This window comes from Macadamia integrifolia, chromosome 3 (assembly GCF_013358625.1).
Source record: "Macadamia integrifolia cultivar HAES 741 chromosome 3, SCU_Mint_v3, whole genome shotgun sequence".
NCBI lineage: Eukaryota > Viridiplantae > Streptophyta > Magnoliopsida > Proteales > Proteaceae > Macadamia > Macadamia integrifolia.
This window is the reverse complement of record NC_056559.1, coordinates 7844824-7872347: the sequence shown is the minus strand read 5'-3', so window position 1 is coordinate 7872347 and position 27524 is coordinate 7844824. Positions and strand designations below refer to the sequence as shown.

At 37.7% G+C, this 27524-nt stretch overlaps 4 protein-coding genes across 6 annotated transcripts; 1 reads left to right on the top strand and 3 right to left on the bottom strand.

The window, feature by feature from the left end:
- Positions 1-7201: 7201 nt before the first annotated feature.
- LOC122074134 (pentatricopeptide repeat-containing protein At4g38150) lies at positions 7202-8656 on the bottom strand. The gene has a single exon (XM_042638999.1). The coding sequence runs from the start codon at positions 8558-8560 to the stop codon at positions 7373-7375; it is 1188 nt and encodes a 395-aa protein (XP_042494933.1). The 5' UTR covers positions 8561-8656; the 3' UTR covers positions 7202-7372.
- Positions 8657-8763: 107 nt separating this feature from the next.
- On the top strand, positions 8764-10917 carry LOC122074135 (transcription termination factor MTERF6, chloroplastic/mitochondrial). Its single transcript, XM_042639000.1, has 2 exons — positions 8764-8913; positions 9769-10917. Exon 2 carries the CDS (start codon positions 9774-9776, stop codon positions 10767-10769), a length of 996 nt encoding a protein of 331 aa, XP_042494934.1. The 5' UTR covers positions 8764-8913; positions 9769-9773; the 3' UTR covers positions 10770-10917.
- Positions 10918-11961: 1044 nt separating this feature from the next.
- Positions 11962-18435, bottom strand: LOC122072847. Of its 3 annotated transcripts, none has more exons than XM_042637276.1 (11): positions 17944-18435; positions 17645-17759; positions 17174-17243; positions 16369-16452; positions 15052-15375; positions 14157-14545; positions 13445-13544; positions 12997-13056; positions 12813-12899; positions 12483-12611; positions 11962-12403 (listed from the first exon to the last, which is right to left on the bottom strand). In XM_042637276.1, the coding sequence occupies exons 2-11, from the start codon at positions 17725-17727 to the stop codon at positions 12095-12097; spliced, it is 1635 nt and encodes a 544-aa protein (XP_042493210.1). In that variant the 5' UTR covers positions 17728-17759; positions 17944-18435; the 3' UTR covers positions 11962-12094. The 3 variants fall into 3 exon arrangements, with proteins under 3 accessions (XP_042493210.1, XP_042493209.1, XP_042493211.1); XM_042637275.1 differs by having other exon boundaries at positions 16369-16485; positions 17944-18434; XM_042637277.1 differs by lacking the exon at positions 16369-16452 and having other exon boundaries at positions 17944-18434.
- Positions 18436-23422: 4987 nt separating this feature from the next.
- Positions 23423-24343, bottom strand: LOC122073546 (protein MIZU-KUSSEI 1-like). Its single transcript, XM_042638135.1, has one exon. It carries the CDS (start codon positions 24296-24298, stop codon positions 23567-23569), a length of 732 nt encoding a protein of 243 aa, XP_042494069.1. The 5' UTR covers positions 24299-24343; the 3' UTR covers positions 23423-23566.
- Between the last annotated feature and the right edge of the window lie 3181 nt (positions 24344-27524).

Below are 27524 nucleotides of genomic sequence, written 5' to 3'. Positions count from 1 at the left end.
AAAAAAAAGGAAAACAAAACAAAATCTTGTTCTTATTAACACACTTTAACATCTTTAATAAAAAAAAGCATTTTTAATTATGCATAGCCAAGATGTAATTGTTGTTACTACTTTACTTCTCATAAAACAGTAATTGTTGTCAATACTTTCTTTTTTTCTTTTTCTTTTTTAACGAGTTGGCTCCAGAACCTGTTCAGGTAAAAAAATAAACCCCAATTATATACAACTACACCTATCCTTTGTATCAGAGATGAAAAATCTTAATTTAAAGACGTCCATTAACACTGAGAGCTTTAAAACCAGTGGAACTACACCCAAGGGGTATTGCCAACACCTCTACTACTACTCCCAAAGCCAAGGTTTTTTTTCTTGCAGTTACCAATTTTACTTGTGATCACCACTTCACCTGTCTTTGTGTCTTTTTATGTTGACTAACCTTTAATTCCATCATTTTTATGGTCAACTTCATTTCGCCTTTCTGGAAGATGAAATTGAAAAAATATTTAAAGGCCTTTCTGGAAGATGTAATTGAAAAAAAATTTAAAGAAAACTTAGTCCAAGAAAGATACTCTTAAACAAGAATTAAGAAAGTCCTCCATATTCTCTCTCTCTCTCTCTCTCTCTATCTTCTTTTTCATTTTTTATATGCAAGAGAAGTGAGGATTCTAACGGTCATAACGGTGCTGAGCCTCAAACTGTTATTGACCGCTACAGCTGATCTATAGCAGCCTCATGGTGGTCGGCAAATTTTAATCAATATTTTAGCATTTGGTTGAATCCCAACCATAGTCAAATATTATTAATTAATATTAAATATCCATCAAAACCGAATGAGGATGATGATCCACAATTTTTTAGGATAATTATAACATGATAAACGGTAAAATTAAAAAAAAAAAATTCTAATCTCCTAAGTCAACTCCAATCACAGTGCGACACATAACTCCATGGTATGATCTATACTATAAGCAGGGCCGGGTATCAATTTTCCAGCACGAATTGGTCCAACCAAGCCGGAAAATTGATAGAAACCGAAATCGAGTAAGAGTGACCGAATGAACTGATCAAAATCGACACAGAACCAAATTGAATCTGGACATGAAAAATGAAACTGAACTAGTAACAACCCGATAATGAACCGATAAAAGTCTGTTAAGCTAGGCCAATGAATGGACCAAAATCGAAAATACCGGGCGGGCTGGGCGGCTGGGCCCAGAATGGAGGTCTGACTTATATTTACTTAATTCTAGTACGTTGTTTGACTGCCTTCAATTACAAGGAATAAGAGAAACCGACCAAATCACAAAGATATCAAAGGGGCCTGGGAATCTCTCTCTCTCTCTCTCTCTCTCTCTCTCTGGGGGTCTTGGGAGAGCCAGAGGGGATGAATCCTAACTTACTCCTCCATTGTTCTCTTTCTCTCTCCTACTGCATTAAACTATCACCGCCCACGTGGCACGTGGGCTGCACAACACCAACCACCTGATGCCTTGAGCTATTTGGATATAATTTCTTGATAAACCGCGTTATTTCTATAATTATATTTGATAATCACGTGGTTATTCTGTAATGACAGCCCTTAATTATTGTCATTAAGTAATCAACCTATCACGGGATGCTTGTCATCTACATATAATTTGACGAATTTGCATTAATGCCCCTAAAGGATCTCATAAGTAATGAAGCATTCTCCATGCAATTAAATTCACAACTCCAGCCAGTGCTTCACCAGTTCACCTGCCTGTACTGAAGCCACTGAGATATGAAACGTACAAGTTGGGTGAATCCCTGAGGTTTCTAGCTGGAATAATAAGATCGAGTCTTTAACCACCAACTTAACCATGAATTATGGAATTTATTGTTTATTATTAGGCTAATTAAGTTGCATTAAGGTGTTTCTTGGAAATGCACCAGTGATAGGTGCATTGTTTAATCACTTCGACTGAATCAGCCCATACATTCACTTCTGATGTGAGGTCGTTGATTTTGTACAAAACCCCAATAAATAGGTTAGTCCTTAAACTCAAAAGCTTAAGTTATTAGGTGGAGAAATCCAATGATACAAGAATACAAATTCAAGGTCCCAACTAGCATAGGCGGATTTGATGAGAGAAGGGCATTCACAAGTATATTTCAAAATGGATTTTTCACTAACAATCGATGTTGGATTGACATATTTACATACATGGTATCACATCCTAGGTCCTTTGTTGGTTTATCAAAACCACACTGTGTTGAGATGTTGGAAGTTTATAGAGTTAAAGTCTCATATACTTGATGACCTTTTTCTACCTAATGCATTAAGGCGTTGGATTGGACCCTCTAACAACTATTATGCAAAGACAACAACACTAGATAATTAACTATTGTGCAAGTTTAAAACCCCTACATATAGATGTAAGTTTTAATACGGAAAAATGATTGTCACGATGCCAATGTATAAATTCTTAGGCATTCCATCTCATATTTCCTCTGGACCTCACACATTCTCTCTCATGAAAACACCCTACTTAACAATTCATTATCTACCCTCTTATTGATGGAAAACTACACTCTGATGTCGTAACGCTCTCTCCATGTTTTAATAAATTCTTAATGAGTATAGATATACATCTACGAATCCAACAAGAAGATTGGATGAATTTATTCGTATAGGTATCACATATATTTGTATTATTATACAAAAGGGACCACATCTCCCAAGGTATATATGATCTGGAAAAAAAATTCACCACTTGCTATTTCGCAGATATGGATGGATCCATATTGATGGGGACTCAAAAAGTATCCTAACCACCTCTATAGTCTATTGTGAAGTTTGAAACCCAAACAAGCAAGGAAGGTGCCTCAAAAATGAGTCCGAATGATGGAAATTTACAAAAATGCAACGATCATGAAATGACATTCTTGCAATTTTATAGACTTCAAGCACATTAGTTTAACCACTTCTCTTGCTGGTTTCAGGTTGGAATTTCACGGGAGATGAGTGTTTTCTCTCCTACCAAATGAACCAATCTACACCTTAAGATGTAAATGGATCGATTACTTAATTTTTTATTATTTAGATCTATTTGAATCAGATAGAATATGCTCTGGATTATCTGAATTCGAATACTCTAAATAAATACGAAGACCCTTTCATGTGTGTCACCAAACAGCCGGGCCAGGTTGGGCTAAGGTTTTAGTATACAGCATTGGTGAACCATATCGGTCTCAGCTGATACCAATATCCTGGGTTAGATTGAACCATTTTACCCTAACAAAATACTTATACTATCAATCTGTGTTGGTATCATATCAGCCGATACATACTTAAATCCATGGATTTGACTGGCTCTTGAAAACCCAGTCCATGCCCAGGGGCATAAGGGCTCAGCTGAGCCCAGCTCAGCCCAAAGTTGGGTTGGGATATCTTAGTCGAAGCCTAGTCCTAGGGCTTAACTCTGTTTGTCTTTCTAAAATTTTCTTACACAAAAAATGAAAATGATAATTTAAACCTAAATATGTATAAATCAATAATTTACAGTTAACAGATAGTATGATGATTAATCCCAAATTTAGACTGTTCGAAGTCGGGCCAGGCCGGGCTCCGTCCTGTTGGCCTCAGCCCAGGCATGACACGGCCCGTACACACTTGGAACTCCAAACTCAAGCCCTGAAATTTTTGGGTGGGCTCCAGCTCGCCGGGCCTAATTTGCACCCCTAAATTACTCACCACCGAGCTAAGAACAACCAGTATTCCATGGATAACTGAAGCAGCGATCTCTTATTGCATATTTTTAAGATTTCTTCTCTGCAATATCCAGTTTTCCATACAGATATGAACACAATGAAGTGTTTAGCAGATTTTGTTTTTTTGACTCATCTCTCATTCATTTGAGCTGGAATTTGTGTAGTAAGATCATTTTTGGCTGGTTTCCATATTCCAATCTTTAACTTATACAAAGAAGATGATTTGAGAAGATTATTATTTTTTAAATGAAAACAAAACAAATAAAACTACAGAATTAACAATAAAACATACTCATAAACATGCCCCTGATTAGAGCCTCCCCATCTCACAACCCAGGCTTGCCGAGACAGATAGCAAGCCAACTTCATCACTGGATTCCCACATCTCCTAAATACAAGATATACTTTGAATCACATAAAATTATTCTTCGTACATAATATCGGTTTTAATGAAACTCAAGGTCTTTTATCGATTAGGTCGAAAACAGAGGTCTAGTGATAGAGTATAAAATCAGAACTTACAATTGTATAAAAAAGATCTTAATAGCAAAGATCAGTATTTGATAGAAAAATCTTTTGCTATAGAAAAAGCGCACCTGTTACTTATATCATCTTCCAAAAAACTCTTAATTTAAATAGTGTAGTCCATCTTAGTGATGTATAACTATTGGGGCAAGAAACCCTTTCTGAAAAATCAAACTAAACACAATTCCTTTGTATCTCAAGCAGAACATTTAACAATCCCAAGGCCATGTAACCTAAACCCAACAATGCTTCTACTGACCTGAATCCAAGTTGCCACACAGCGATGATCCTTTGAAGAAAACCTCTTGTCTCTGCCTCAATCTGATTCCCTGTAAAGCCATTATCCAGAGCCACAAAAATAAACTGGCTTTGATATAAGATAATCACAGCCCAACCAATCTCACTAGTTGCTGAATCAAAACTTCCAGCACCAATGATATAATAGGATGACCATTGGTAGGCTTGTCAAAGGTATTCGAAGTTATATAAATTAAAGCAGATAAAGAACAGAGGGGGGGGGGGGATATCACAGCTCAAGGTTCTTAAAGAAGCAGGATACAACTTAAGATCCTTAATCCAACGAGAGACATTAGACAAAATACACAAATTATAGGTTTCTGGCAGTTGAAAACAACTTAGTTCCTATGAATCCAGGTAAGGTAACAAGTTAGAGCCGGTATACTGAAAAACCATTGACACTCATCAGCTGAAAGTGAGGCATCACTAAAACAAAAATGCAAAGGTTTAAGATGTCACTCACAAGAAATTCAATCCTTAGACCCAATACCCCTGCAGACCCAAGTCTTTTAGAAAATTTACAAGAGAGAAAAAAAAAATTGCCAAAGGAACTTCGAAACCTCCACAGAAGAAAACACATGTCTCATCCACCTTCCCAAGTTAGCAAGGATAGCTTTGCATAGGACTCCATCTATCTCGGAGTTCTATAGCAAACTATTTGGAGGATTCAAGTATTTGCAGATTTCATTTTTGAGACTCTCCTTGCTCACTTGAGCTGAAACTTGGTTCTAGGGTATTTTCATATTCCAAGCTTTAAATCACAAAAAAACAGAAGGATCTCAAAACCACGAAGTAAGAAAAAACATAAACCTACCATATTTTAAAAACAAAATTCTATTTTTTTGAAAATTTTCTGACATTTTTGTTCGTAGGCCAGTCCCACTATTGGGGCTGATACCACGCCGACCCAGGCTAAGTTAACTCGGGACCAAATTGGTGTCAGGCTATTGGCCATGGGGATCCAGTCCTGTTTCCAAACCCAAAGTCATTGCCCAACAACAGAAAAGGAAAAAATAAACAAATATATAAAACAACGATAACAGTGAATTAATTCCAATACAAGAGGAACAAAGCAAATCTAGTCTTTTTAGGGGAAAAAAAAACAAAAAGCAAATATAGTCTATTGTCTGTTCATCCCTCACACCACCTCCCCCATCAGGAAGAAGGAGAAGAAAAGAAAAGAGAGAGAGAGTCTAGGGATTTCTTCCACTTGCTCCAGTTAAGGATCCTGCATCTTCTTCCTCACGGATAGGTTTATCTGTCTTTGATGCCACCTGGTAAACCTGTCAAAATCCAAGTTAAAAAGAAAGATGTTTACCACCCCCACCCCCCAAATTCCGCATACTGAACTCAATTTTATTTTCTCTTAGTTTTTCTAATCCAGAAATCTAGCTTATTTCATTGAAAACCATAGTTTTGGACACACAAAACTGACGCTTATAAATTCTGGATCATAACCAAATATATAATGAATCTGTAATCAAATCAGAGAAACAAGATGTGCATGTCAGTTAGTTTCTAGAGCACAAGATCAAAGTTTCAGCCCAGAGGTGTTAAACTGCATTTTAGAGATAAAAGTTTGAGATTTGTCAAAGCCTAACACAGACCTATAAAATTCCTAAAATCAGTGGTTTTTGTCACCTGTAACAACTAGATTTCAAATTTTTCGAGTGTGGCTCAATTTAGAAAATGGCATTATATAAAGTTGATGTCAAAACACAATCCACATTACCAACTTGAATTTGGAAAAAGGCTTAGTTGAGTAAAGAGTTTTGCACAATCTATGCTATGGCTTTCATCAAGTTCCCAAGAGCAAAACTCTCGAGGCTGGCGTCTATGGCAATCCCAATTTTTATTTTATTAAATGAAAATAATTCCAATGTTCTTCATGGAGAAAGATGACGTATTCTGTTGTGCTTTCTTTTTAATTTTAATTTTTTTTATAGGTAGACCCCAAAGAGAGTTGAACTCATGGCCTCTTAATCGTGAGGTGTTGGTGGTTGCCAACTGAACTATACCCCTTGGGGTATTGTGTGCTTTATTCCTTAATAAATTCTTGTGTTTATGTGTGCATGTGCTTCCATCAAGAGGGAAATTTAATAGCTAGCAGATAAGATAATACAAGAACACACACAAACAGAATATTTATGTGGCCTTATAATGTGATATGGCATTGGCTATGGGGAGAGTATAGTAAGTGTTGAAAAACCAGAACCACCAGTGCTTCATTTACATCATCTCCTCTGAAAACGCTGTTTAAAGAACCTTCAGTGGCTCAAATACTACCAAATTCAACTCAACTTTCACCGTCCATGGTTCCACCCAGGTTTAATTCAAATCTAAACATAATGTTCCTCTCCACTGGTGATGTAACAAGCCCTCTGTCTAGTTTTTTGAGAGAGTTTCTATCCATTTAGAAGCTTTGCCAGCTTGGGAAGGGAATCCAATTGCAAACAGGTTAGTTACAAGGTATGAAGTGAACTACTAGTTCCAGAATGGGTTTCTAATAAGATTTAGCAACAAATTTTTGGAATTGAGAAGCTTCAAGTGGTTAAAAGGAGCAACAGACCCGAGTTTTCATCTTCAAAGTTAATAAGCACTGAAAATGAATTCGCACAATGAGACATCAGAAAAGAAACCAAAGGCATTGACATGTAACAGCCATGGCAATTCAATCACATATTTTGTATCTAGAAAGTTGATAAGCAATACAATATGGATGGAAATGTTCCTTTGCTATACCTCAAACCATATAGCAGATCAGTTTGGGAAGAAACAAAAAAACGGAACTTACAACCTTTTACTCAACTAAGTAAATCTAGAACGGTTTTTGTGAGATTTTCTTCCCAAAGATAGCTTCCCATACCATCGGTGAGAAAGGTCCCTTCTTCTCCAAATGCTCTCTGACAGCCTTCTCATCAACAAAGAACCCTTTATCCCTTAACCTCCCAATAACATTTCCAGCTTCCTCTAGTCCCTTTTCCTTACAAATCCCATCAACCAAGCCTACAAAGGTTGCCACATTTGGAGAATGACCAGCCTCCAACATCTCGACACAGAACTCAACAGCATCCTCCAACCTCTCTTTACATAGTCCCTGAACCAAGACCCTGTAACTAAATGCATTCGGAGAAATACCATTATTCTGCATCTTCCTGAAAATCCTCTTGGCATCATCAAACTTATGAGCCTTGCAGAACCCCTCGACTACAGCAGTGTAAATTACAACTTCTGGGATGGTAGCCTTCTCGCGCATCAACCCAAAGAGCTTCATAGCTTCTTGTACTAGGCCATCCTTGCAGAGACCGTCAAGCATGGCCACAGCGTTTGGAATGAGGCCAGTTTCCTTCATTTTCTTGAAAATCTCATCCGCATCTTGTGGTTGTGTGTCGTATGCTGCTTTGTCTTCAGCCGTATCAAAGGTTAGGCTGGGAGTATTTTGTTGCGGTTCTTCCTTCTTGTCTACACCAATCTTGAACTTTTCCAGGAAACTATTTTCCAGTTGATTCTCTCTCTTCTCAACTCTCTTCAATCTTTCAGTAAATTGACCAGTAGAACTTCCATTGGCTTGGTTCATCTTTTCGTCAATATCGAGATCGTTGCCAAAGTCGAGTTTGCGGGTGAAGGGGTCAGTATAGGACTTCTCGTTTCTCATTCCTCCTCTCATGGGTTTATTTTGTAATTGGGTCGGAGGAATACGTTGAGATCCTCTCATTCTTTGGCCACCACCATCATCATCACTATCGTAACCGAGCTTAGATTTTCTGAGGAAACGGTTTTCGGATGGGATGCGTTGTTTCTCTCCTCTCAATGGTCTGTTGGGTATTGGCTCTGGAGGACTTTGGGGGTTCTGGTTCCTTTTTTCGTCGTCATTGTAGCCATCATGAATTGTGCTAAAATGATGCAATAGAGGTATCGTTGAATTATTGTTCGAAACTCTTTCAGAGGAATGAGGGAGAGGTTTGAAAAGTCTGGAGAGAATGAGCCTAGAAACCTTACCTGGCATTTCTCCTCTGCAACTTCTTCAACAGAGAGGGTAAGAGAGATGGCGATAGGAATAGAGGGTTTACTGGTTAGGCCGTTAGGGTTTTGGGGCTTTTGGATAAATTGGGTTTGGGGGGCAAATGAAGAAATAAAGTTGAAATTTGGGGCATTTAAGTCATTACGTGTAAACAAAAACAGGGGCATCACGGTGGATAGAAATAGAATCACGTTACGGTTCTTTGAATAGACTCTCTGCTTCTCCTTCGGATAAGGCTAATGGTTCAAAACTGGCATCGCTTCAGCAACTATTGAAGGTTGCTTACGTTCTGCAATTGGTTAGAAGCTTTGCCTGAACTATCTCTTCATATCAAGAAGGTATGCAACTCCCTGAGAAACAAGAAGTTACTTCTCTGTATTCTTCTATTAAGTAAAATTTTTGAGGAATTTAGATTTCAAACCAGGTTCTTGCCTGGCAATAGCATTTCATGAACTTGTAAGCTTCTTAACTACAGAAAATGTTTGCTATTTTTGTCCTGAAAAGTAACCCTTGGGGTCTTCTCTATTACTTTCTCCTTTGCTGTCACGTTTAAGCTCATGAGTTAACGAATAATTCAAAATTTCAATCGTAGGGCTTTTCATTGGAAGATTGCTGGCCGTTTGTAGTGGATTGAGTAAACAAATTTGTGACTAGAAGATACTAGTTTGGAAAAAAGTTGCTTACTTGATTTCTTTTCCCCCTTTCAATTTGAACTTAGATGTGTTTAATGACACCCGCCCATGCTTAGTTAGAAATACTTCATTTTGGCATCTGATAAATTTGTTCTTCCTGTCGAACTTAGAAATTAATAGTCCTTTGAAGCTAAATACTAAAAGCCAATTTCAATCACCAAATTTTGTTCTGGTTTGTCAAACGTGAAGGCTTTCTTATTTATTTGTTTCCATCTTACATTGCATTCTTCCTATTGTGTTGTCATGGCACCATTGGCAACCAGTAGGCCTTCTAAAATATAAAACCCAGTCTTTTAGACTTCTTCTTCTTTTAGTCTATTTCAATTTTATAAATGCCTAGTTAAGGGACACTACATTGATGTATGATTGTCCCACCAAAAATGAAAAAGAAAGCTGATGTCTGATTTCTTCTTTTTTTTACATCGACATATACGGCTTTATTTTTCTCCATATATTCATATCAGTTGGGTCTCAAACCACATTCTGCTCAAACTTTTTCAGGAAACATGGAGATCAGTAGCAGTGAAAAGGGTAGCATTTTGGGGTTCTTCCGGGAAAGAGGCTTTGATGATAAAAACATCCATGAAATGTTCAAAAGATGCAAGCGCTTAGAGGGCATAGAGACAGAGAGAGCCTCTGAGAATTGGGCTTACTTGAAAAGCATTGGGATTCAAGAGAGGAAACTTCCATCTGTTGTTTCAAAGTGCCCCAGGATCCTCACCCTTGGCTTGAATGAGAAGCTTGTGCCAATGGTTCAGTGCCTTGCAACCCTGGGGACAAAACAGAGTGAGGTAACATCTGCTATAACAAGGTTTCCTCACTTACTCTCCCATAGTGTGGAAGAGAAGCTTTGTCCTCTATTAGCCTTCTTTCAGGCATTGGGAGTTCCTGAAAAGCAAGTGGGTAAGTTGCTGCTGCTCAATCCAAGGCTCATCAGCTATAGCATTGAATCAAAACTAACTCAAATTGTGGATTTTCTTGGTAGCCTGGGTCTGAGCAAGGAAGGAATGATTGGCAAGGTTTTGGTGAAGAACCCATTTATTATGGGTTACAGTGTTGACAAAAGGCTCCGCCCTACATCATTGTTTCTGAAGTCAATAGGTCTAACAGAGGCTGATCTCCAAAGAGTGACAATGAGCTTCCCCGAAGTTTTGTGTAGAGATGTCGAGAAAGTTTTGAAACCCAATTTCACTTATCTGAAGAAATGTGGTTTTGGAGATGGACAGGTTCCAGTTTTGATTACCGGCTATCCCCCTATTTTAATTAAGAGTATTAGAAATTCTTTAGAGCCGAGAATTAGGTACTTGGTAGAAGTGATGGGAAGACAAATTGATGAAGTGGTAGAATACCCCGACTTCTTTCGACATGGTCTGAAAAAGAGATTGGAGTTGAGGCAGAGGCTTTTGAAACAGAGGAACATAGATTGCAGCTTAAGTGAAATGCTGGAATGTAATCAAAAGAAGTTTGTTTTGAAGTTTGGTTTGATAGATGGACTTACCTGATGTATTATGGTCATTACCTCTTTTTTTCTGTGATATTTTAGCTTCTTCTGAACTCATGGTCCTGGGAGTTTCCCTCTTGCAAAATGGAGTGTATTGTGCATGCATTTCGTTCAGGATATATCAATATGAGCATCAATGTATGTTTCAAGGGTTTGCTTTAACATTTAAGAGGTAGGTGAAGGAACATTTTATTTTATTTTTTTTCCTACTTGCCTGAATATGAAGTAATACTAATAGCAGTATCCCAAATCCTGCTTCTCTAATTCAACTCAACAATGCATCATCCCATACTATGAACCCTGCAACTCTGATCCAATCCCAAAAATTGTTAAATGTGACATCAGCAAAGCGAGAACCTTAGTACAAGATTTTTTTTTTTTTTTAAGCTGTATTCTGCCATGTGGCCAACTCTACCAAATTTCAGCCCCATCCAATCAGTAAAGCTTATGAGATGGGATAGATTTTGGTCTCACGAGAGAGGTCAGGTTCAGTGCAGTGAAAAATGGAGAAGACAGAAGTAATGATGATACTAATGATGAATTTATGTATTTCTCTTTTTTTTCTTACCAACCAAACAACCCCCACAAGAAATGGATAAAAAGAAACACAGCTATGGAACAATGGTAGGTTCACTACAATGTGAACATCCTCACCTCTGTTCCCCAGTCATCTTTCTAGATTATAGAAAGCTCCTACTCTCAACGGAAGCTCTTGAAATTGTACTCCATCAGCTGGCTTAGGCTAGCCCCTGATAAATTGTTCTTTATTCATATTTTCACATGCAAATGTAGGGAACTTACTTCATCTCATAGTAATGAAAAAGATCTGAATGTAATTGGAGACAGTTTGTTCCGAACTATCGGTCAATCACATAGTTTCTGGATACTTGGGCAATGAATCAGGACATCTCTCACATTTTGTGCTTCAAAGACTTGCAACGGGCACACCTGAATGCCATTGAGTTAATCTTTGCACTTAGAAATTTCTTAGGTTCAGATAATTAATTGGACAACAGTGTTTACCATTGCCATTGCTGCACCAACTCATACAACTAGCATACATCTACTAATTGCGCAGACCTGTCAATAGTGTTCTATTAATTGCCTTGTAAGTACCTAGCTTCCAATATATTGTCTGAACCTTTTCAGGGAGGCCAGATCATTTTTGAAACTTTTTTTAACAAAGTGGCAAATGAAAAGAATGCTCAACGGGATCTCATAAAGCTTTCATCTTTTTTGCCTTTGAATACCTTTATGATATATAAAATATTACTAGTTACAACAGTACATGTCATAATACAGAAAAAGACCTGATCGTATCGATACTCATCCTTGAGCCAACTCTCTGTGGATTATATACCGGATGGCAGAGTTTTGGGGTGCCCACTGAATGTGCTTGTCTAGCCTTCTGCCCTTTATGAATTCCTGGATAGCTTTCTCTTGCGTTTTGGATACACATGCATGTACAATCTCCAATAGCCCAGGTAAATCTAGAGAAGCATCCTTGGCATAGTAATATAGGAGCTTTGGCAGGATAATTTTCGTGTTATTGTGGATGTAGGTACTAGCTTGAATGTACTCTTCTTTTGCAAGTTTGAGGTCTTGAAATACACTGCTTGCTTTGTAGACTCGAACCTACAGGTGAGAATTATATCCTTCATGAATTAAAATGAGAGAGAGAGAGAGAGAGAGAGAGAGAGAGAGAGAATCATACAGCAGGGTCTGAGTATGCTCCCGAACAAAGTGCAAAATGAACTAGTGGCTCCGGGTAATCAAGGGCAAAGACATGTCCATTACTCCCTGTATTGAACTTAGCTCCCGGTGAGAACAATGTGTGTAGCCACTGCAGTCAAGGTTTGTTATAAATGCGTCAGAAGACTTAATTTTCATTAGAATAGGCTTAAACATTTCCTTCTTTATTGTCCATTAATGCTACCAGCCTATCATCCATGGTTAACTAATTCAGAATTTATTTTCTATATTCTCTACAGAAATTGAAGAAAATATTACTTTCTTAGGTTCTTAGGTTGCTCAAGTACCATACCGGTGCTGAACGGTGAGGCTGGCATCCTAGAATGGAGCTCTGTATTACATCTGAATTTATGGAATGGCCCCCAACATTATAAGCTGCCTGAAGATGAACATTTAAAAAAATGCTGCAGTGAATAAGACGAGCATAGTTTTCTTACATAAAATCATGGTACACAAGGTAGGACATGAGGTCTAACCTTTAGTACTGAAGATGAACTTTTGATGCGATTATGATGAATTCCGTAAGCTAAATATGCCTGTAAGAGAAAATTCCATATAATCAAATTTAGTAAGCCATTTTCCCAACTAACTGGGGAAGAGAAAATCTCACATAAAATGTCAAATTAAGGTCTTATACATGTTAAAACTATTGCTGAACCAGAGAGCAGATGGCACACATGCAAGGGAACCTATCAGCCTACAAGTTCGCCAATGTGATGTCGTAATTTATGACATGCCAGATTGGGATAATGTCGTCCCAAGTATTTATGGTGTCCACTCACGAATGGTGACAATCTAATTGGATTTACTTTCAGATGATTGGGTTGACAATCAACCTAAAAACCTATCCTTTGAGATTTCCTGAAATGTGGCTTCCTATAATCTGCATGGACACTGAAAAGTAATGGGAAGTAAAAGACATACATGCATCAACAAGGAATTGTGAATGTTGATCCAGAATGCAAGCTTCTCTTCACGCTTCATCTCCTTAGGGTCAACCTTCTCAAGACGTCCAACCAATGACCTGCAAAATTTGGGATTAGTACAGAGGAAAAGCTTTTGGAAGGATTAATGACATCTTCCTTTGAGAATGTGCAGAAAGTTTTAGAACTAACATAGAAGCATGTTCATACCAAGAATGAAGTCCAAAACAACGATGTTGGATGGATGGCTGGGAAGACCAAGAAGGGGTAGAATCATGGATAAGTAAATCTGAGGTGATCACGTAGCTCCACTACATGAATGAATGAAGGAGAATTGGGTTCAGACATGTACAGAAGAAACCAATGGTGGGGCCAGTTTCATGTAATTTGGTGGAGGTCGCCTAAATGGGCAAAGGAAAATCATTAAGTGGATTGAGGAAATTGCAAAATGGTCCATAAACACGGGGTGGATGACATGGCAAGAGACAACCGTAAATGATGGAACTAGATTTTTCATCTCATATAATGATGATGAACCTGAGCAGTTTCTTCTTTTCTCCTTTTCTTTGTTTAGAGTTTGTTTGATCTCACATGATTCTCCATATCATTTGGGTGGGATAAGAAACCCAAACTCAAATCTATATTCACTAAATCCACCAAAATAATAAAATTAAACCCATGGATTTAACTATTTGAGCAGCATGCAGAACAACCTGAATTTTTGCAGCATAGTTGCAGCATAGTTAAAGTTATCATCATCCACAGATATCCTCAAAACTTCCACCATTTCTTTGTAAGGGTCACTTTTTTCTTTCAGCTCTTCAAATTGACAAGGATTCGACGAAGCATCTTCACTGCATCGAGTACTCCAAATATCACAGAAATCCTGAGGAGACAAGGTACTGGAGAAGGACAAGGATGAAGAAGGAGAAGCTGAGTAGCCTATATGAGGTAGCTGCGGATTGGCAAGTTTGCAGAAAATTGAAGATATGCATTTGATAATGTCTTCAGAAAGTCTATCAGGGCTCTCAGGGACATCCGTAAGGGAAACACAAAGGAGATTAGCGAGGCTGCGATGGCTCGATGTATTTCTCTTTAGATCCTGTGAATTACATGATAAACAAAAAATTTCAGATGAGAGAGGTTTCCTAAAATAAATGTATCTACTAAAATAAAATAGAGAACCTAAATGACAAAAAAAGGACAAAGCAATGAATTGAGTTAGATAAATAGTGCTACACCAGGTAATGAACACAAATATATAATTAGCTTTCATCATGCATCTATAGACGAAGCAACTAGGGAGAGAATATAGCTCATCCCCTTGAATATGTAGAGTTTGTACATGCTCAAAAGGGTTACTAGGGTAGGTCATATACTGGGCTATTCTACTTTTCTTAAATAAATAAATAAAAGTGAAGGCAAGAAAGGGGAAGAGAGAGATAAAAATAGGTTTAAAATTAGTACTAGATTAGGTTTCTTTTAATCTGAATCTAGAGTTTAAAACTTTGAGATGTAATTTCAAATTTAGCCCCTTTCGTTGGGCTTGAGGCTTGAGCCTCAAAACTGCTCCTCTGACTAAAATGGTATTTGGTGAGGAATACGTACCCTTCTAGATGTAAATTTTGAAAAAGAATGATAACTTTGATAATCTGAATCATCTGGATCATGCGAAGTTTGATCTTTCTCAGTTGAAGCATGAGTACCTCTCTGCATATCAGTATCCTTGTGGCCACCAGACAGATTTGTTAAATTCACCAGTGATCCGGTCTTACATGGAAGAGGAGATTGAGAACCTTTGTCCATCACAGCAGAAGGCAAGGTGGCTGGATGGTATTTAAAAGCTTTCCGATAAAGTGAGAGAAGATTATGCTCCAAAATCATAACTTCAACTTCAAGTGCTGCTATCTCCGTTACCAGTTCTGCAGCAGACTGTTCCACACCTCAATGGTTAAAAACTCAAGAGCCCAAAAACAAAGAACAGTAAAAATATAGATAAAAAACAAAGATAAAACAAAGTTTTTCTTGGAAGCCTTCAAGAACAAGTTAATACAATAAATGAAGGCTTAAGAACTAATGAATATTTATTTATTCATCCAAAAAAAAAATAAAAAAGAACTAATGAATATGATTTTTACAGGTCAATAAGCATGAGCTATCCAGAAATCACCAATTAGAAAACAGGAGCTTTTCCTTTCCCGATGCATGGATTACAACATCAAACAATGAATCCATAATTGTAATCAAAGACGAGATTAAAGGAAATACCAAATGCTAGCTTATCCTCAGTGCTAAAAGTTTAAAAACCTCTAAATTTGAGTGAGTACTTAATAGAATTTCCCATCGATAGGGTCCCTGATAGAATTTTGCAAGATTAAGTACCTTAGCTTTAAGCAATTGTGCCGAGTAATTTGGGAAGCAAGGTTGAATACAGGGCGCTGTATTCCCAGAGTTAGTCACTTTTCTTAAGAAGAGAGCCGGTCAACCAATTTCAGTGGATAGTCCCCAACTATATTAATTTTTTTAAAGTTATTTATGAGCAGTTAATGAGATTTAAAAATTTAAGGTTCTTTTTGGAATTCCATACATAAACTATTTCAGATTTTTGGTATCATGTTTAGTCACTCCATTCCCAAATGGCAAGGAACTGCCTTTTGGTACTTTCAACTACATTTTAGCTCCAAATTGACTTCTACCGATACGAAACTGAAAACAACACTTCTTTAGCCACCACCATGTGTAGAATAACAGCCATGAATCCCAAAAGCATATTTCCAGTTCTAGTAGTGATTTTCTTAAGATTAATATTTTGGCATTGATATATCACTGAAAAGATTGAGACATCTACAATATACACATGCATCCTTTAGATTCTGAAACCTTTAAACCTAAACATAAACAAGATAGATGTAATAAATGGGTAACCTTCTGCATTGGAGTTCCATTTGAAGGACGGGACGCATCGGACCTATCCTGCAATGATTTCTCCAGAACCAATTGCAGGAAAGACTGATCAGACAAAGTTACATCCGGGTTAGCAATCTGCATGTCAAACATAGATGTTAAGTTGCTTTATTACTTGGGCTAGCAGTGGGCCATCCTAATATCTAATTCTCAAGTAGACAAACAAAAAGATTAACCCCGATGTCTCACAGATCAAAAAATAAATAATTAGAAAGTCAGAATGGAAAAGGATTGCATCTTAGCACAGTTTCATTAAAAATCTGTTACCCAGAAATCGATGCTTGTGAATGCTATATGTTTCCTGTACATTAAAGTTAAGAGATCACTTGGATGACTTATTGTGAAAAAGGTAGTTTCCTTATTATGTCTTCCTTGCCAACTCGACCTCACGTAGTCTAAGCAGAGAACAATGTGGACTGTACTTGTATATCACTGTTATCCAATAAATTACAACACCTCTGAATTACTTAGACATCATGAATGGCATTGCCCATGACTTCTTGCAAGGATACATGCTTTATTGAATGTTTTCTCCAAAAATAAGCCAGTTTGCAAAGTAACACATCAAACCCAAGTCGGCGTTTTCTCATGGCTTCAATTTACAGGAATTTATGGGGCCACATCATCCAAAAAAATGTTATCAGAATGATATGGGTAATTTTGTTTAATTGGATAACAATGAATAAAATGAGTTTAATTGATACACAAGGCTAGAGACAATATGAGTTTTGAGCATATAAATTTTGAAAAAAGTTAGAAAGCTTACAGAACTACAATGGCAGGATAATCCAGGTGACATTTTTAGTCCATCAACATGTGATTCATTATTAGCAGGGCTGCAAATATAACCATGTCAATAACATAAGCAACAACGGGAAAGAATGAGAAGCATGATGAAAATCATACAATGTGAAAGCCCCCAAGCATTTCAACTTCACAGCTCTCAACCAATAAAAAAGCGTTGAAAAACTGAACTCTTAGCAATTCTATCAGTAAAATATATTTAATTTCCATTTTAATCTTCACTGACTGGGGAGACACAAGTACTTAAAAACTTTCAGAAATTGAAATTAAAAACTGCAATTTCCATTTAAAGAAAAAATATATAGTAATTTAGCCAACAAACTATTATTTCATCCCAATCCACAAAAACTACCACCAATCCCAGAAATCTCAATTGAACTATAACGAAATTAATAGCAAGCGAGAGAATCTTGTCCAATGCTACAAACTTTACCTCCACAAGCACAAACGCGGGGAAGAAGAAGGACAAGATGAAGAAGATGAAGAAGATGAGCAGCCACTTGCATGTAGCATCATTCCCCCTTATTATTCTATGAACTCCTGAAAATCTGGAGAGAAACCATATGATAGTTTACTTACCACAAATACTAATAAAAGAAGCAAAGTGGAAACAAATTAGCAGGATACAAAATTGGGTAATGTAAGCCCGTCGAAGTAAAACCCATCAACTGCACAATTTCGGAAGGAAATAGTATGAAGTAAATTAAAACGAGGAAGGGATGGAACCCTTACCAGAACTAGTGAAGTGTCAAGCTCTGTAATTAGCCCAGTTGAATTTATGAAGAAACTGAACGTGAATGTTCAGAAATGATGCTTTCATCACTTGCACATATTGCTTTGGGAATGTGGGAAGAGGGGGAGGAAGAAGAAGAAGAAGATGGAACGACGGCTGAGAAAGCCGGCATCTGTAGTTACAGGAAAGAAATGGTGTAGCCAAAGTAAATAATAAGCAGCGACATTCTAACCGACCTCAGAAAAATAATTCATGACCCACCCAAGCAATAGTTGGAGTGGGTCTGAACTACTTTCATACAAGAAAATAATCTTAGATCCTCTTCACAGTTCACAGGGCTCCCAAACGATGAAATCCCTTAAGACCCACCAGAAATAGTTGAACTAATTGATTCTCAAACACGTAATCCAGAAGAGTCTGTTAGAAAAAACTCAAATAAAAATAGAAATTGAGTGTCGGGAGTTGGGAGTTGGGACTGTTGGTCCGTAACTCTGTTATGGGTTTGGAAAATGATATAAAATATAAGTCATTATCGCTTATTAATGATGATAAAGCATTAAAAGTAGTGGACTTTTTGTTTTTGTTTAGGGGTGAAGGTGTATAATACTTAGCGCATAAGTGTATTAGGTGGAGAGAAGTAAGCAGTAATGATGATCTGAAGGGTAGGAGGAGGAGGAGGAGATACTTAACAATCTTCAGTTCCCCTAACCCATAAAGCACAAGGGACCCAGAATGATAACATTGCATGATTAGGTAAGACTAATCCATAAGGAAAGAGTACATATCCCCATAAGAAGTCAAAGAAGGAAAACCTCATCGTGGAGAAATGGTGAATATAACAACAATAATTCCAGTCTTAATCTCAATTGAATGGGGTCAATGACATAGATCTAATCAAAATATAATAAAAGAGAAGAGAAGAGAAGAGAGAATAAGAGTGAGAACATAGATGAGGTATTCAGATATTGATGCCATGATGTTGATGTGGTATGGAATACTGGAGTTATATGGATATTGGGTCTCCGGTGTCAATTTCCAGCCAGAATTGGTTGGACCAATCGAAACTGACCCATTCAACTTGGATGAGGCCAAGCCCTTGTCACTAAACCAAGCCGGATAATCATTGTTTTTAGTAATTTTTAATGTATATAATCAAATGATTAAAATTGAACCGATAAAGACCCGGTTAGAACCCATCAAACCAATCTAGAAAAAGCTGAATTTTGACTTAATCGTTTGGTTTTGATTTTGGTTTAATCCATCAACTCAACCGAGAATGATTAATGCCCATGTGGGAAGGGGAGTAATTAGAAAAAGACTGTGTCGTGCCGCCTCTGAATGTACAACCAAACAAAGGGGTCCCAAGTAGCAACTACCACAATCCCCACTGGTCCCCTTCCAACCTTCCTTCCCTAGTTTGCTAGGGTTCCCCTGTTTAACTGGTTCTGCCAACCCACCGGGACCCTCTTCAATGATGTACGTGGGGTTACCATTTGGTCAGTAGACAATAAAATATCACACCTCGTCTATTCATATTATTTACTGAAACTGTATTATCAGAACAGCTTCATTAGTTCAATTCAATTTCCAACATAGGTGTCGGTGGGTAGTATTTCGAGAAGAAATCATGTACTGGACGGATATAAGGGTATTGTAGTAAATTGATATCAGTCACATCCAATGCCTAACCACTCCAATTAGGATGATACCTAAAATTATGACCCAAGGTCGAATCATAGTTTCACATCATCATTTGTTCTCTTTCACCTTAGGTGATGCAAAAACTTAATGCTTTCAAAAGAAAAAATTCTTTAAATTTCTAGTTTATGATTCTCTTGAATTTTTTTTCCTATTTCTTGACTTCTTGATCCTTTGGCCAATGAAGAAAATTGGTCAGTGCCCAGATAAAAAGGGCACCCATTCTATCATGCATTGTCAATGAATAAAATTGAATAGGACTGGTTAGTTGTTTATAATCAAATGCAGTTATTTGGATACGGTGGTGCTATACAACTTGAAGAATAGTCTTGACTCTTGAGGACCTTGTCTAAATGTTTCAGATACCAAATTTTTGGGTCTCATGGAAAATGTCTGAGTTTTGGAAAATGTCTGAGTTCTAGTCTTGAGGGCATGATTAGAATCGATTATAAATTCACTTCTCCCATGATCTTACATGAACAATATCAATAGTGGGTAATGATTTTTTATTTGAAAACATTCTACGAACTCGAAGAATAATTTTGAAGACCTTGTCATAAGGTTCATACTAAATACTAGATCAATTCTACTTTTTTTTTTTTTTTTGATGGAATGGTCCCTGCGTCCAAACACATGGGGCGAAATGACCAGTTCACCCCGATGAAAGGAAAAAATGACTCTTCTATGAATGCTTTCTCATGCACTTTCATTGACTCTCATACATGTAAGAACTACGCTCTCCCATGAAAACGTTTCCTCTGATTTCTTTTTACCATTTGTATGCCAAGGACAATTTCTGAAAATAATACCTCATAAAAGTTCATAAAAGTTCTTTAAAAAAAACCATATCTGATAATTAAACTACTAGTTTGCCAACCCCACCACCATCCACTAAAATAAGTAAATACATAAATAAAATAGATGAAAAGTACCATGGGCAGCTAATATTTCCTTTATGAGTCTGGCTCTGGCAGGAACCATCGAACAATATTTCTGGCCCACTTAACTTAATTAATTCACTTGGAGAGTTATAGCACCCTTCCTACCACACACCCCCCACCCCCAAAAAAAAAAAAATTTTTAAAATAAAATTATTGGCACCCTGGATTAATTGACTCATGTCTCATGTAGGCCCAGGATACAATTCGGTCTATGAGTCTAGAGTCTAGACTGAAATGCTTTGGTTCGTATATTTAAAGCCAAACGGAGGCTGGGAGATGCCATATATTCCCGTCATGGGTCACTTGTCCAGTTTTAGACAAACTTTGAAGAATTTCTGGTCCCACCTACCAACCAAGTGTTGACATTAAAGAAGCCTTTGCTTTACATGAACATCAGAGCAATGGATTTAAGCAGAGCCAGCGTTCGGGCTCGATTAAGTTAGGTCCAGCCCATATGCAACTTGGGCTTGGGTCTAGTCTAGGCCAATGAAAGCAATTCCAAGCCCAACCAGCTGGTACATCATGGTCATTTGTTGAAGCTTGTGATGATATAAATTCACCACCCATGGGCAGAAAGATGGGAGGTAGATTTTATGAGGATGGAAATAATTAAACATAAAGACCTTTTGAACCAGCCTCCTCCTCCGGCCCAAAAAAAAAAGCCCATCAGTCAAGAAGCAGGGAATTAAAAATGTCGCATTCAGTCTATCAAACTGGGTCATTTTTAACCGAAACCAGCCCAAAAACATTTTGGATCTGAATTGGGAAGGTCTGATCAGGCCAAATCCAAGGAGCAAGCCAGCCCAACTGAAAAACCTTTTGGGCCAAATCCATGGCTGATGGCTTCAATAAGTTGTGCATAAAAATTTCTTGGCCAGTTCTTTGAAAATCGAAGCTTCCGGTGGATAGATAGATATAATAATGTTGTCAGAACCTTGGAATGAGACGATTTATATATGTTCATAGTTGTTTTATTTTACTGGTTTCATATCATGCAAGGGAAAGAAACAGTGATACACATGGGAAGATAACGCGAGAGGAAGAAACAAGGAACCATGGATTCTAATAATATGTTGGAAGATTTAACCCAAAATCCTATGATGTTGAGTGGGGAGAATTCCTTCAAGTAAGGCAAAGGACCTAAAAAAATTGATGTGGGATTAAAACTTTATAACTTTCATCGAAACCATAATGTTTGCTTGAACTCTATGGCATAAGTATATTTTACGGTTTTACTAATTTCACTGGAAGGACTATAAGGCCACTACACCAGGAACGAAACTTGGCTGTTGTCCAGGTTGTGAATTATTCTATTTTTGAAAATACTATGATCTAGGAGGGTATTTGTGAACCCAGAGAATTATTCCATTTCTTTGACTGTGAGCAGGGGTTGCAGCCACTTTTCTTTGACTGTGAACAAAGGTTGAAGCAACCCGGGCAGTAGCGAATTTTTTTCCTTACACAAACCTATCTGATTATCACACATGGTAACATGGATCCTGACACTGGAATTCCATTATTTTGCTAGGCCCAACAAGCGTCTTGGTGGATATGGGCCAATGGTCAGGCCCAGCATCCATGTACCGTCCCAAAAAACAATAGAGAACAGTAAAAGGGGAGGAGCACCATATCTAAGCTTTCATGCCTAACCCCACATTACTTTTTTTTCTGCTAAAATGCTAACATCACACGCGGTCCAGGCCTCCAGGGTTTCGTTTGTTTGCGAAAACTGATTGAATTATTAGGGTTAAAGAGTTTGAATCAAATCATCCACGGAAGAGGTGAAAAGAGGCCACTGGTTGGGTCCTCATTCTTGATCATCAATATTGTTGGGTCTTTTCACACTTTTAAGGATGGACAAATAGCTAGTGGTCCTCCGAATTGGAAATTGGAATCAAATCCCACCATAAATAAAAGGTGACCCTAAATAAAACCCACCGCAAAATCAGGCCACAGACCACAAACATGGTGATGAGCCTGATGGTGTATGGTATGACACTAATGTTACTCAGCTTCCTTTTCCCCTCAACCTATATGTATGATTCAATGAAAAAAAAAAATGAATAAAGTATAAAATGTGTGAGATGCACCTTAGGCTCATAGAATACATTGATAAAAAAAAAAAAAAGGGTTTGAAATCAGACCTACACTTTTACACGTTCATTGCCCATATAAGATACATTGATGATTAAATGTTAACAGAGAGAGTTTCCTTCACCCACAAATCTAAGGGCATTATTAGTTCCTGCTATATATGTTAAAGGTCTAAAATACACTCATTGGTCCTGACTCGTGACATTTGTCTAAACACAATAATAGCCATTGATGAGGGAAATCCTCAACCCACCATAGCTTAAGGAAAAATGGATCCTCTATTTCATACCCCACTAAAGTTTTACCTTTAAAGAGGAAGGAAACAAGAAGACAATGAGATAGAAAAGGGCCATTCTTCCTTTATAAGAGAAAAAGAATATGACACCTCTCTCTCTCTCTCTCTCTCTCTCATAGTATTCCCATGATCCCATCTGATTGGAGAACGAGTTATTCACAAAACTACACCCTAAGATGCTTTATGCAGTCATTTCATTGGCTTGTGTCAGTGGAACATCTAGCTGAAGACTTGAGAGACCGGTACCTAGCTAAAAAGCTGAGTTGTCGGCCACAACCAGTAGAGCTGACGAATGCCAGTAGCAAATATAGCAAGCAAAGAAGAGTCATGGCTTATCATATATTAACATATAAATGAGTGACAAAGAATATCATTGGACCCACCAATTTTCATCCATTCTTTTCTGATTCAAATAGCTAATTAAGTTCTATCTTCTCCAACAGAGAATGATGGCTAAGCAGTAATTTAATCATCATATATGGGAAAATCTTTACACAATATAGTAAGTAGTAACAGTACGTGAAGAAGAAGAAGAAGAAGAAGAAGAAAGGAGAAGAAGTAGATTTTCTATTTTACCAACAAACGATTCATGACTCATGATCGCAGCAGGAATATGCTGAGCTCCTGGCCGGAGCTACCAACTGGGTTAATCATGTGGAATGACTCAGAGTCAGGAGACCCAATCACTCGTTCGAAACTCGCTCTCAGGTACATGAGATCCCCGTCCTGAGACTTCGGCTCCATGGGTAACACACCAGCACCCACAGACACCGACTGCATCAGCTTCAACACGGATGCGTCGCTCTCTGTCATCTGACGCCTCACGGCGAACCCCGCCTTCCGACCGTTACAGTACATGGACCATACGGGTACGTTGAAGAGGGAATATGAGTATGAGTTGAATTTGTTGGTGGCGGTGACGGAGGTGGTGGAGGTGGTGGAGGTTGTGGAAGAGTGAGATCTATGTCGGTCACACTCCAGGGCAATCCGAAGCAACCCGTGTTGCATTTCTTTTGCAAGATAAGAGGTGGGGATAGCGAATTCCAATAGTAAAAGAGGAGAACTCCTCGAGTCATCCTGGAGGCAAAAGCTGACTCGGCCCTTCCTATGACCGAAGAAAGTGCCCGTCACTGATGACCCGTGAGTCGACTCAGTATCACTAGAAGCTGACTCATGTGATGGTTGGAAGCCACAACAAGGGACCATGCACTCCACCAGTGACCGAAATGATCGCCGGTATCTGATTTCCCTGCCGCACTCGACCGCTGTTGACGTTTCTATAATGTGGAGAGGCCCTCTTTGGCTTCCCAAATCTATCATCCTCATCTTGTGTAGATAGAGAGAGAGAGAGAGAGGCTAAAATAGGTTGGCGAGAATGAGAAAAACAATTGAGGTTGGGCTTATAAATAAGTAGAAAGAAAGGAACGAGGGGTACCATTGTGGGTAATAATAATTCTGCCCACGAGGGTGTGTAGGGCCTGGTTCTGGATGCACTTGAATGGCGCGTGTGAGTCTGATATTGGAAAGATTGGTTGGCTTTTGATGTTTTCTCATTTCTTAATTCCCTCCCTTTTTGTTTTTGGAGATACTAATTCTGTTCTGGGATAGAGCTAGGGGAATAATATGACTAGATTCTGTAGATTTTTCTAGTATATGTTAGGTTAAATGTGGGCCTTTCTTTTTTCTCGGTAAAAGGTTAAATGTGGGCCTAAAACCTGCTTTGAGAGGAACATGAGTCTAGATTTTTTTTTTTTTTTTTTTGATGAAAGAGTCTAGATATTATTTGTATAGATTGATAGAGATCTAATAATCTGGACTTGGTTAATAACTAGATATATGGACGGTTGAGGAGAACCTGGCCTCCATCAATTGAGAAAAATAACATGTTGATTTCAATGGAGGACATGAAAAAAAAGATGTTAATTCAATGGTATTGATACGAGAACCAAGACCTGGTCCATCAGAGAGAGTGCATCTTTGAATCAATTCACTCGATGGTGCTTGATAATGAATTACAAACCTTATTAATTTTTAACTTCTTACTCGATTGCTAGGAGATATTGGTGGTATATTCAATAAAGTTCTCATAGTGATTCAAGTAACAGGAAATCAATTGAATGAAGAAAAAATACATAAGGGTGCACACTTCTCTTGCGATATCCTCGTGTTGTTGCCATCTTTGCCATGAGATGGCAACCTTTTTCTCATCCCATTATAGTGGCCGTGATTGGAGAGAAAAGAAGGAAAGGTTGAAACACAAAGGGGGTGCTCCATGTTGTACAAAATGACATTAACATAAAGCGACATAAAGAGAGTGCACAAAATTGCATAGATATATAATGGTGACGCATAGAATTACATACGCACACAGAAGGAGTATTCCTCGTATGTGGATAGTGGTGTAGCGCTGTTTTATTTGTTAAGTAAACAATGAAAGGAGTTACAATTATTCCTGTGTTTGTCACTTCAATATAGGGGAGAGAGTATTGTAATCGTATGAATCCATCTTGTTCAGTGAGAATTATCTTGTTATCCAAGGAAGAGTTTTTTTTTTTTTTTTGGGTTAGTCTCTGACATTAACTAGGGAAGACTTATTTGTAACCCTGTAGCATTATATAGACAATGTTGAGTCATATTATTGATTATAATGGATATTTTTCTTAAATTAGAATCTTGTGGTTTTCCTTTTCATCTTTTAAAAGGGTTTTCTATGTTAGAATTGTTATGCCCTTTTATGCTTTGACTTCATTTAATTTATCTGCGCATTATTAGCTCTGCCCATATTTAATTATTGGGTTTCTTTGTTATGTACATAGATGGGAAAACAGCATAATTAGCTACCAATCAAACATGCACACATGGGTTTTAAATTATTTTTTTTTATGGGGGGATGTCTTAGATACTTGTGTACTACTTTGTTACCACTAATAGATTGATAGAGTTCCTACATTGATACAGTGGTTCTGAACTACATATGCCAAATAAACATTTGGTATTAGACATTTGATTTGCTGTCCTACTGTCCATATGAACTTATTGGACTAAGTGATAACCTAACTGTCTCAATTTCATAAGCCTTTGTTGGATGCCTACTTTTGCATGGTCATATTCTGTTGCAAGAAATATCACGTTAAAATTTGTAATAATGAAAGCTCACCTTGCATTTGAGTTTTCCCCTGTGGAGCTCCCATCTATGATCATTGTCATCTGTTGCTTTGAGTTGTCAATTAACTTCTGCAAGTGGGGATTTGAGGGGACTTGTTCTGTGTATGTATCTGTATTGTCCTGTGTGAAGTCTTGAGTGGTCTCCGGGTCAACTAACTTTAAAGGACAAAAGTTGGGTCTGTCTTAGCATTGATAAATGCTACCTCTTTCCTGGGTTCCAGCAAATAAAGTATATGATGATCCATGCATTGGGTAATGTTCTGTTTCTCTCATCTTTGTCCATAGCATTGTTGATCAGGACTGGTTTGAAAAATATAGTTGTGGTCATAGATTGATCAAACATTTCCGATCTTATAGATAGAGGGATGGAAAACCACATGTCTTGAAGTGGGGCAGAGAAATAGATCATGCAATATCTGTCTCAAGGTCTGTGAGGCAAAACTGGACAGGTTTGGTCTAACCACAAGCTGGGATTCTAAAACCTTCCATTGAAATGCATTCAAGTCCTTCCATATTCTTATGGTTGTTGCCTGAGCCTACTCTCCAACTCAGTTTGATCAACAAGGATAGGTTATGATCTTTATTATTCAGTCTAATTCCTAGTCCTCCTAACTTTTTTGTGCCTACAAGAAAAGCCAACAATGAAGAAGGCCATCAGCCCCCCTAGGCAAATTATTTCCTTTTAAAGGGAAACAACAGGAATTTATGTCTCAGAGCTGTCTTCATGGAGATATAAGTACAGAAAGGTGCTCAGACTTGGTTCCTAAGGAACAAAGAAACCAAGATGGAGACACAAGAAGTATGAATCAAAAGTAGTGTAACATGCCAGGTAAACAGTGTTCAAAACCGAGCTTTCAGATTAAAAATTTACATGATATCAGAATGAGTTTTCTCCAATCCTAAGTGACTACATGGGCATATATTACATTAATGAGATATAACAAGGTTTGTTACTTTACATATACTTGGGTTAAAGGTTAATTAATTGATTTTTAAGAAGTTTTGTTGCATATCTTAGGTGATGGAACATGACAAAAGGAATAAGGGAAGAAACAAACAGAAAGAGAGAGAAAGAGATAAGAGAGATGAGAAAAGAGTGATCAAACTTCATGTGCGTTAGTCCACTCATTAAGTAAGAAAGAAAACAACCTTTTGCATGCTCACTACTCTATTCTCTATGATTGAATAACATTCAGGCCACAGCCACCCACCCACAAGGGTTTCTCTTTCATGGGGTCTTCCCTGTTTCTTTTCTGTATTTATGTTCTAACGTTATAGGAGGAAAAGTAAGGTAGGGTAGGAGGAGAGCAAGAAACAAGGACCCAAAAAAAAAAAAAAGTATGAGAGCAAGGAAACCATTATCCTAAAGTTTTTTTTTTTTTTTTTA